General features: G+C 35.3%; 1 protein-coding gene across 7 annotated transcripts in view; it reads right to left on the reverse strand.

Annotated features, from left to right (window-relative positions):
* Positions 1-1105: 1105 nt before the first annotated feature.
* The window catches only part of ERBIN (erbb2 interacting protein), a 115955-nt gene continuing 104874 nt past the window's right edge, over positions 1106-12186 (reverse strand). For 5 of the 7 annotated variants that reach the window (XM_021534393.2, XM_021534395.2, XM_021534398.2 and 2 more), the window contains 6 exons: positions 11233-11376; positions 10309-10440; positions 8382-8591; positions 7246-7338; positions 6590-6664; positions 1106-3975 (listed from right to left, as the gene is read on the reverse strand). In XM_021534393.2, the coding sequence (XP_021390068.2) occupies positions 3868-3975; positions 6590-6664; positions 7246-7338; positions 8382-8591; positions 10309-10440; positions 11233-11376 (762 nt within the window). In that variant the 3' untranslated portion in view covers positions 1106-3867. The remainder of the gene's footprint in view (positions 3976-6589; positions 6665-7245; positions 7339-8381; positions 8592-10308; positions 10441-11232; positions 11377-12186) is intronic. The other 2 variants (XM_021534400.2, XM_021534399.2) reach the window with 1 other exon arrangement.

The following is a 12186-nucleotide window of genomic DNA, read 5'->3' on the forward strand; positions in this document are numbered from 1 at the left end:
CCACTTACTGCTCTGATTTCATTGCAAGACTGGGATGCATGCGGTCTGGCTGAGATTAAGTTAATTTTCCCTTCAGCAGCCTTCACAGTGTTGCACTTTGCACCGGTAGCTACAGAGGTGTTGATAACACCCCAGTGTTTGGCTTCTGCTGTACAGCACTGGCACAGCACCAGCACCATCTTCCCAACATTCTGCACCCCCATCGGTAGGCTAAGGGTGAGCAAGATCTTGGAAGGGGACACAAATAGGCCAGCTGACCCAAACAGACCAAAGGGTGGTCTGTTACATACTGTATCATGTCAGCTCAGAAAAACTGAGAGGAGGATGAAGGTGGGGCATTTGTAGTTTTGCCTTCCAGAGCAACCACTACCCATGCTGATGCCCTGCTTCCTGGAAGTGGCTGGACATCAATTGCTCATAAAAAGTAGATAAAATTATTTTCTCTTTGCTTGTATGTATATAAACTTTCTCTTGTGCTTTAGTAAACTGCCTTGTTTGAACATACGAGCTGTTTTCCATCTTATTTTCTCTCCTGTGAGAGGGGGGAGTGATAGAGCAGTTTGGTGAGCACTTGGCATCAAGGCAAGGTTAACGTACCCCATGGGGTTATTCACAAAAACATTTCTTTGTTGTGAAGAACCCAGTTTTGCAAGGAAATCACTTAGAACAGACCTATGGGCACTGATATGTATGAACAAAAACAAGACTTTACGAATGCACACTGATTGAGTACTGAGGTCTACAGAGACTGTAGATTAATAAATGGTGTTATGGAGAATTTCCTAAACTTAAATAAGTCAATTTCACACAGCTTTAAAGAGCATTAGTTTATTATCTATTCTCCATGTGTTACCTCAGAAACAGTCTTCTTATATACAAAAATTTGGAATGTTGAATAAATGCTGATCAATAGAAACATTACATTGCTGTTGACAAGGGAGTATTTCTAAACAAAACCAAAATAATAATGAATGTTTGATTCTGTGTGTTGCTTATTGCTATGTCTGTGTTCATAGAATGCTCTCAAGTATATACACGTTTTAAAATTCATTCAAAAAAGAAACTAAAAAAAACTATTTACATAATAAATACGTGGGAGACTTCATCTTTTCATTACATCAGTTGAACTGATTCTTTAATGAACTATTAAGAATTAACACAGTTTGCATCAATTCACTGCCATGCTGAGTAACTCAGGTTGCTGATGGATTTTATTCTATTCAAAATGTAGTTTACAAATGCATTCAAACTGAAAAGTGCTGATACTGTCTGTCCTTTTGAATCCTGGCTGGACTAGATCAGGAGACATCTTTCTCCCACTCCCCACAAAATCATTTAGTCTGACATGTTTACCTTCACACTGACACTGACAAAACAAACACATTTCAATTCACTGAAAACTCAAACATTTAGTGAGTAAAATCAGCATAATTCATGTTTTATTAGACGATTAATTTGCTAACTGACGGAAGACAAGCTTTGGCCAAGTATTTCCACAAGAAGTACTAAACTTCTTGCTATAAATCTCTACTTATATAGTTCTACCAGCCGAACAGTTTTTGGTAGAATTTTTCTGTGATACATAAATCTGAAAATTAAGTGACACAACAACATTTAAAACTTCTGTTACCATTAAAGCAAAATACAATACAGTATAATTTCTCAGTGATATATTTAAATGTACTGCAAAATGTATACAAAGTCAGTCCAAGATCAGTAAAGAATCAGTTCTGCTTTTTGGACTTTTCCCTTCTCAAAGATACAGGTTTTATAGAAGACCAAGGTCATTTAGGACTTGTCTGTATGTATCCCCATTAAAAGGCAGTGTGTGATAAAAATAACATGATTAAAAGTAATGAACATGTGATGTGAACATTTTGCATTTTCAATAAAAAAATAGAAACTAAATAACAACTAAACACTGAAGCCTGCCATTATATAGCTATGTTTCTCATTCTTTAACAGCACACAGAAAATAAGTGAATTTTATCAAAATACAGCACATTTCTGCTAATATATCAAAAAATCATTTTCTAGGTAAATATTACTGAAAATCAACTAAAAAGAATTAAAATATACAAAGAGTTGTTAAAGGGTTTCAATTAAAATTATTAGAACTATACACAGTACAATAAGCAATAGTTAACATCTTTGAAAGAAGTGCAATAATATTGGAGTTCACTTATTAAAAAAGTACTGCCTTTTTATTACTGCTAGCTAGGTATAATTCCTTTCTCTTCCAGCTCATTGTTCCAAAACTAAAGGAAGCTGGTGTTTTTGCTAGCTTTATTAAAAGCATTAACTTTTTGGGTTGAAAAAAGCACTTATATTTCTCCCAAACTACCAACTTGTACGTAACTAAAAATGAACTGCAATAATTGAATATTGCTCCAATGACAGGCTAATTATTAGCCCTAATTAAAAACAGTTATCGGTCTTCTATGGCACTTTTCCCTGGTCCGTAACAACCGTGTATGAATTATCACTGCAGACTATGCAGTCTCTATTCAATTACAAAGGAGAAAGATAATGTTTCTGGTAAACAAAATTAATAGAAGCATAATTGAACCTTTTACACAGTAATAAGGAACAAAGGCAGCCTGTGGTAAACCACTATTACATTAATGTAATTAGAAACCCTTTAATGACTCTGAAGTGTCTAGTTCACATTTAATGTTACCTGTAGGAACAGCCCTTTAAGAAACCTCACTACGGACTGGTGGGTTCCACCCTCCCTTTGCTCTCCATCTCACCACAGCAATTCTCCATCACTGCTCAAAGTTTCACAAACTTGCTTTGGTTACCTAGCTCCATGCGTATGGTTTCCTTTTTGATTAACAAGGCAATGCAAAGGCCAAACAAAATCGAGATGTTTTTCATAACCTTTCCTGCATCATTTGTGTATGTTTAAATTTATATTACAGGCAACAATCTTAAAAACTGGCCATTTCAGTTTCATTTTTAAAATCTGTCAGCTTAAAATGGAGTCTTTTTTATAAAGATAAAATTATCACCATTTCCACAAAATTGGGGATTTCCACAGCAGAGAAAAATCTCTGGGCACAATTCCACAGTACAGTTGAAAAAATTATGTATGCAATAAAACAACTAAACATAAATCATATGTGGCAAATGAATATTCAATGACTACATTAAGAACAAATCCTGTATAATATCACAAATTTGTAGTTACAGTCTTCCTAAAAAAAAACCATAAGCTTTTATTGCATTTTCTATTGGTAGATGTACACTCTGGAACTAAACACTTTTTCTTCTCTCCTGATTCCAGATTTAGTTAGCAGATAATTATTTCACCTGACCTTTATTCTGTCCATCCAGCGCCACCTTCCATCTACCCATTCATCTATACAATGTGCACATAGCAAAGCCAACACTTCATATCCCCGTTCGTATCTACAGAAGTGGTTCAGCGTAACACATTAATATCTGGTGAATAAAAATAAAGGCAATAAACAGCTACAGGACAGACAGCCCTGCCATCTGTCCATTGGCTACAACCGAGGCTTCACAAAGCCTTGCACAAAGTTTAATAATGTGTATGAATTATCCAAAAATAAACCTAGCATCTGTACAAAAAAACAACACAGGTTTGTTCTTGGAGGAGTGATCCATTAATTGCTATAATGCTTAAAAAGAAGTTTATTCACCATACGCATTTCCAAAATTATTTCCTGTATGTTCTCTACAGTGGTTTTTCCCCCTTTAACCACAAGTTCAGTATTTCCTGTACAAATTTTGATCATAATTTTTTTTGAGTTCTTTGAATGTATAAAAATATGCAAAATATTCAGTTTCCCCATAGTCCTTCAATGAATTCTGTTGGTTTATCCCCACAATCCACGGTACTTATGAAGAAACTTCTCGCACAATGATGAGTTCCACTGCATTCTGAAAAGTCTTTAGCAGCGATACTGCTTGTCCATGATCAATATTGATGAAGCTGTATCCATTAGCCTAAAAAGAAATATTTTAAATTGAAAATTGACATTCTTTTATTCCATGTTACTAAAAGATGTTTCATTATTTCATGTACATTTATTTAAGCCTTAAGGTTTCTACATGAATGCACAGAATAAAACACTGCAGATTACTTGAATTTTTACCCGCATGCTACACAAAACTAAACTACCATAACAGCCTTGGAAGAATATTGCAAATTATCAAAAGAAAACAGAACTTTAAGCTATTAACATCAGACATCTAATTCATCAACTGTAATACAGACACACCAAAAACCCCCAAATGTACTACAAATGACATATTTTAATTATCAGAATATTATAAATGGCATCTGTGATAAATTAAAACTATTGACTCCTGTGGCAAAAACATTAATGGCACTGCAAGTAATTCTTTTGTGTTAGACTCTGAGATAATTCCCAACTTACATTTGTGTGTGACTCTAAACAATATTGTTATTCTTGGACAAGTTTGTCTTGGCAAACACAGAGAGGCCCAAGTGGCCTACAAAGACAGCTCAACTTCTCAGAGAGTACCAGTGCAAGATCATGCTCAACCTGGTCAGCAAAATGTTCCAAAAGGACAAATTTGTCCATTTCAACTGCTGTGCATCCTATCTTTTTCCCTGAGCTGCATATGTGGTGACAGAGAACTGCATGTGCTCTCTGTGCCTTAGCAGTGACATTTTGAAAGTTACAGTTCTTATGCCATCACTGAACAGTCACTGTTATTATCAGCTGAATCCTTGGTTAGAAAACCAGGGGTTTTCAAATATTTCTAGAGTTGCAGAGCAAGATTTATGTGGACAACATAAAAAGTGGCAACAACAACCCTTCCAAATCATAATTTGTACAGAAAATCCTAGCCTAGTCTTAAGTCTTACTTTCAATTATCTAGTCACTAGTGATGTAGTAGATTTTTATTAGAAATATGTATTAGACATATAATATGCATGCCTATTGAATGTTTTACAGAGAACATTGCAAAATCAAGCATAGCAAAGGCACTTTGGAAAATATGATATTCATTAAAAAACTCCACATTAAGTCTGAGTAGAGTGGAACTGTCATGACATCATCACTGGGACTATCACAGCTAAGAAGAAGGTGCTGTTACATGAAAAAATACTCTTTGTTATGAGAAATTGTCTAAGAATGGAAATGCAACTTGTTCTTGAGCTCTTTTTCAAACGGAATTCCTTCTTAAACAATAAGCAAAACCCAAGCAGTGCCAACATAAAAAAAAACCCTTCATTAAGTAATTTGATTTGTCTGCATCTGCATGGCATTTATAAAGACAAGAATAAACCACTAAAACAGAAATTCATCTGTATGATTCCAGAATATGTAACAAAGGTGCTAGCAGTTTTTTCAAAGGTTTAACATGCTTCCTGTTCCTGTATGTGTAGGTAACTCTGGGTGTTAGGTTGCCACCATCCCTGCATCAGTAAAAGAACTAGGACCTCTCTCACCCCAGTGATGAGAAACAAGCAGAGATTTATTGTGCTCATGAACAAGCCATCTTTTAGCTGGAAGAACTTAGTCTCAGTTCAGTTTTCTCATGTGCCTTTTGGCTTTATTTTTAATTTGAAGATTTAGGGAGAGTTTTTGATTTGGCTTGGTTTTAGAACACAGGATGTTGTGGTTTAATTGAGATACTAGTGGGGGTTCGGGTGTTTGGTTTTTGGCTTTTTGTTTGTTCTGTTTTTAGAAAACTGAAATGCAGCAGAGTCGACTCTATCAACATTTTAATATTATGATGAATAATTATTTTTAACAAGCTCTGGAATTTAAGGGTAGCTACAACAATGTTCAAATGTCCCACTAGCCCATTTTGGTTAAGAAAGTAAGGTTCTATGAACATATTGCTCATTTCTCTGACCCCTCCCCCAATAGCTTACAAGTTCATTAGACAACTTCAAACCTGATACAGAAAAGGTCTGATAGGTGTAGACTCCCTAGAGAAAGGAACAACATAGCTTGCAGTCCAGAAGCCCTGGCTCCTGAAATGTCTGACCTGGCTGGCCAGCAGCAGCTGGGCAGCCAGGAGGTGCATGCTGTGACCAGCCATTCACCAGGCAGTCAAGGGGCAGCTCTGGCCAGGGCTCTGCCAGCAGGGGAGAGGCAGCAAAGGCTGGCAGGAGCTGCAGCGTGGAGAGGGATGTAACAGGAGAGTGCAACTGTGGAGAGCGGCTGTCAGGGGCAGCTGCTGTGTTGAGACAACTCATTGTTCACAACACCACATGTGAATGACCACAAATGCAACAACTGAATGATAGTATAGCCTAATGAAATGCTCATGTTCCATCTCAAATGACATTTTGTCACTTTTTTTTGTCTTCAGACATCTGAAAAATGTTCAGAATTTGAAAAAATTATACACCGTGCTTCAGTCTGAGTCACTTACTGGTGTGTTAGGTGGCAGAAAATTAAAACCTTCATGCCAGAATGTACCAGGAATAGATACCAAAGAATAAATCCGGAAAAGACAGGTAATCTATCTAAAAATTAAACATTCTTGTCTTGGGTGCAAACTGAAATTAAACTGGTATATTACATAGGCTAGATAATGAAGTCATTATTGTAATTAATTACATTAAGTATATTACCTGAATTATTTTATCCCCTGGCTGTAACAGCTTAGATGCTGGTCCATCTGGCTGCACTCTGGTTACAAATATGCCCTTGAAAAACAGATGTGGAAATATTTTTGACAACTTTTTATTAATAACAGAATAGCAACAAACAGATGTAATTCAAAACATTTTTTCAATTTTCCATCCTAAGTAGAAGAAAACACCATGCTATTCTACAGGTCTCTGGCTTTTAAAACTGCCTCCCTTTTCTGATGTTAAAAATCTAAAATTATCTTTAAAGATAATTGTGATCCACCTTGGTTTAATTTGGCACATGTATATATCAAGACAAATTATTTACTACAGAAATAGAGCTGTAGGCTAAGTCACTGTCTCTTTTATAGAGGATTCCTAATTGTACATTCTACAATTCACTATCTCAAACCTGTTAACTGATAAATAGAACTGTTAACCACTGCAAAAACTACTCATCTGGAATAATCATCTATACTGTCATTCAAGTGTGACCACCTACAACCTTGATTTTCCACATAATTTTCCAATTTTCTCCCTTCCAGTCCTGGAGTGTAGTGGTTTGGGAAATATATATGCTTTCTTTTCTCCCCTTGGAACAAGAGAAACATTATAGATCAGAAGGTTTTCAAGAAGCATTAGTATAGAATACTTACGTCATCTTCTGGTCTGAATGGATTTCCTCTCCCCCCAACTCCTCCTGATATACTAAACCCAAGTTCTGGATCCTTGTCAACTCTCACTCGAATCTAAGTAATTACAACAAAAGTTAGATCAATTGGCTGAAAATCTATATTCAAAGCTACTGTAATGAAATTATAACTAAAGGATTCAGTTGAATAAAAACTTTGAAATGAAAAAAAAATTAAAATCAGTTCAAAGAGTATTTTATCTCATAAGATTGCAATATAACATCATGTAACACTGTACCTAAGTTTTACTCCAGTATCAATATTATTATAATCATAATTCACATGGGCTTTAAACTCAGAGATATTTTGACATTATGTAGGTTACTTTAATGCCCCCAGCAAACATACATGCTTATGCAAAATAATCTGTTCCTCCTTTTTGTTTGCTATCTCTAGATAAATTTTGAAAATCAAACCTCATTACTACTTAGATGCAAGTTGTACATAGCCAAGACTACCCTCTTTCTCTTGCTAGAAGAGCTGAATAAAAAACTTATTTTACACAGGAAGTGGACATTCTCATTCTAGCACAGAATAAAAATGAAGATATCAGGATTTTCTCAAAAAAACTCAAACAATATAGAAAGAAGGCCGTCACAACAAAACAAGTCATTAAATGGTATAAGAATTTTTAATGTGCACATCTGTCTACCAAAAACAAAACTGATAATTATCAGGTATGCATCAGATTGCTCCATCATTTTTATGGATTTTTGCTTATGTATACACATTTTTGCACTTGCAGGTTTTTTTTAAACATTTTAACCATTCCAGATGCAAAGTACTTGGAGTTGTACTCTGGCTTTGTGTTTTCTTCATTTACTAGCTAAGTAAAGAAGTTGAGATAAATTTAGTTGCGAAATTAATTTTTAGCTAGTAAAAAGATGTAAGTTAAAGTTTCTGGTGCATTCAGTTAAAATTCTACCACAAAAACTGGAAGGAATGTGTGATCAGAGGAATAAAACTGCTCTTAGATATTTTGCTGGAGATAAATTCCTATATTGCTTCTGTCACCATCTACAGAGAAATTATAATAATGAAAACAATGTAACAATGTCTCTGACTGACAGATGTATGTGCCAGATAGATTTTACTCTTACCTCTTGCTTTACCAACTCATGGCTTTGTCTGGGAGAGCACTGGGACTGAGTATAGGGAGGCTGGTGGGCAACTTTCAACATCAGATAATCAATTAATTGCTCTCTAGATGGATGCCTTGCGACTGATGATTGAGGAGGGAGATGATGGACTTGGCTATAGTTTGCTGGAAGTCTCTGAGGCTGGCACATTTGTCCATTTGTTAAAGGCATCTGAAAAAACACATGAATACTCAGGGTCATACATTTTATGAACAGCAATCCTCAGTTCTTGCTTCATTAATTCAATATTTCTCATATGTGACTGCTCTTAATTTTCAGCAACATTACTAAAACTACTCTTCTGGATCATGTACAATTATATCCATTTTATTTATAGTTATCATCCCTGACCTACTGAACGATTTGAAAAACAAAAACTTAATATGAGTACTAATTTATTAGCACAAATTATACCGCCTTTGCTTTTAGCTCTGTTTTTTTCACTGAGTTTCCTCAAATATTATTTTCCAGTAGTGCAACTGATGGTATGGACATTTGATCCATACCATTATAGTCTGCACTTTTCTTGAAAAAAATTCATAGATTTTGCAACAATTTCCAACAAATCATAAAAAAATAAAATTAAAAAAAAAAAAAAAATCCCCCCCGCCCCCTCATCCCAGGCTGGCAGACTACACTTTCCACAAGCATATTATGGTGACCACTTCACAAAACTCCCTGAGCATGTTCCCATCCAAGCTCAAGATTTTAATACCAAAATTGCAGTATTTCCAACAAATGTCAAGAAATGTTACTCTTTTTTAATGCTTATGTAATTGATTGATAGGTATAGTGATGACAAGCAGTACTGAGGTACACATTGTCAAGACATACAGTGCTCTCCAATCATGTTACCAGGAATGATGCTGGAGGTGGCAATGTTTCCTTAGTGAAGCTGTGTTGAGATTAGTGTTTTTACCCCCTTGCCAATACATCTTGTGCTGTTATCCACCTTAGTCACTGATTCATCTGTATGATTCCAAAAATGCTATGCACTTGAGTTACAGATTGGCCTGCCACCATTATCACATTAGTTGTGGGATACAGGGATATTAAAATACCCTCTCAGTATTACAAGTAACAGGTGTTTACATTTCAACCTGTAACCATGCTATGTGAATGGACACATATCAGAATCTGCTTTGTTAAGTTTATGTCAGACTGATTCTGAGAAACAATGTGTGTATATAGTATATTTTCAGATTATTTACATATAATATGTATTTAATATATACGTAATATAATAATTTTCCATTGCCTTTTCTGAAAACCTGAAATATGACAGGAAAACATTTTTTTGTTGCCAGAGGTAATATAGGTAAAATGTATCCAGCTGTTCAAGTTCCCAAAACCCATTGTCTGTAGAAATGCAACTGAAATTACTGAAGGTGTAAGAATAAAATCAGCTTCTGCGTCATAAAAATTTACAAGAATCTATTTAGTTTCATGGTAGTAAGACCCACTTCCAGAGATGGTGCTTAGAGATGAATACAGAGTGTCTCCTGCTAATTCTGGTTTATCATTACAATTTCATCACAACAGATTTCAAGTTTGTTCTTTAAAAGGTTTAATCAGCTTTTTATTACTTTTCTGAAATCATCTGCCATATTCCAGTTTTTACTTGCAAGTACTTGTTTGGTTGCAAGTTTCTTCTTTCTTCTTTCTTCTTTCTACTTAAGAAAAATAAGAACCATCTTCCTTCATACAGTCAACTGTTTCGTTGAGGATGCAGTTTCTTTTATGCCAGTTCTGAAGCCTGTGTATTACATTTTAAAGAAGCCCTAGTTCCAACTGCTATCCCAACATAAGTTTCTACTGCTAATAAAAAATATAGCCTGATTAATAAAAGCAAATTATGTCCTATCCATGTTGTCATGCAGATAACTACCTGTACAGCTGCTTTTTTAATGCTGTCTGGAGGAACATCTTTGAGACTAAGTGTGGCAGATGAGTAATTCTGCTGTCCTGAAATGAATACTTCATCCTGGCATTGGTCTCCTGGAGCAGAAGCCTGGGGATGCTTCAAACAAAACAAAATGGTAAAGACAAACGTCTTTATATAATTAAAACTAAAAAATTCTCAAAAGTAAGTCAGGATAAAACATTTTAAGGACTTTATCATTCTTTATCTTTTTTACTTAACTAGGACATTGTTTATGCAGAAAATCTCACTAACCGAGACATACACCCATAAAATATTGATTGACATTTACAAATCTCACAACTGTAGAGGTGTCTTTTATCAGCAGTAAAGGAATTAACAAATCCCAAGAACTAACTATTCAAAGATTCAATCAAGTCTTCTGTTGATTTTATCCTGCTCACTAGGGACACACATCACTCAGCGTGCTTATTTAAAAGCTAATTTCCTCATATTTTCTGACTATAAATTTTCTTGAATGCCTACTGTATCTTACAGTTTATATCATCAGAATTTCTTTTGGGGGAGGAAGAAGAATAGAAAGATTTTGTTCAAACCTTATCAGCCTAGGTTAAATTCAGAATGGTAATCTTTTGATCACAAAGGTACAGTGAAACTAGACAGTTCTACACATGTTCAACCATCTAGAAAGCCAGCAAGAGAATTCAACTTCATGACATTAAACTGAAAATCCCTGCAGTAAGTTTACAGCATATGAAGCAAAGGTAAAATATTTAATGCCTAAAAATAATTTCAGCATATAAATTATATTGTTTTTAATAAAGCATTGTGCATATGTAAAAGGATAACCATATCAATTTAAGGACCCCCTTACAGTTTATTCTTTCCCCCTCTATATAATGCAATAGCCTCCTGTAGGTAGGTACTCACTCGAACAATGTGCACACCAGAACCTCTTCCGTCTGCAACACTCAAGGCAACACTACCCTGGCTGCCATGCAGATCCCTAGAGCTGCCATAGTGAAAGCTGCTAACTGCAGCATAATTGGAATTAAAGGACCGAGACAGCATGCTCTGAATAAAGAGGGGACAGATTTAACACAGATATTAGTGCAGCATGCATAAACTACAAGACATGTTATACATGTAATACAAACATATTCCATTGTCATGCAAGATAAAACCATGCAAGAACAGTACCACTATAATTATAAACACAACTCAGTGACCCTATTTACCTTTATTTACTGTAAATCAGCATGCAATCAGAAGTTCACATGCAGAATTACATGTAAATAAAGTAATTGAAAAATTCATGTGTCTGAAAAAGCAACAAAGGTGCTTACCAAAATTTTCAGGTTTTCATTATATTTGCAACATATCAAATATGTTATAGGAAGATAATCTGGTAGTCAAGTAAAACACCTGTGGAAATCTGTCCAATTACCCCTTACTATTTTGTTTCATCCCCCCCCATCCCACTACTAGTAAAGTACAAATAAAAATTTACACAGAGATTTGACTGACTGAATTTTCTTGCTATAACCACTCTGATAATATCCAGTGCATTCCAGTAATACTTCACTCAAGAATGTAAACAAGCCTCATTTAATGGAAGAGGCTTGAATGAAACTGAGACTACCCCTGTGCAACTGTGGGCAATCAAAGAGGTATCGTGACCTCAGGGACAGATGTGACAGTGGTTTGGGTTTGAGCTTCATTATCTTGCAAACCTGACCCCTGCAATATTAGCAAGGATAACAAAATGAAAGCAAGAGACATTACCATCTTGCCACCATGGTCTTTTGTAGCTGTAAGAACAAAACAAAATAAAGAGACAGTGCAAAGGAAGAAACAGAAAATCTTCCATGGGCCACCTTGATT

The sequence above is a fragment of the Lonchura striata genome, chromosome Z (genome assembly GCF_046129695.1).
Source record: "Lonchura striata isolate bLonStr1 chromosome Z, bLonStr1.mat, whole genome shotgun sequence".
NCBI classification, from domain to species: domain Eukaryota; kingdom Metazoa; phylum Chordata; class Aves; order Passeriformes; family Estrildidae; genus Lonchura; species Lonchura striata.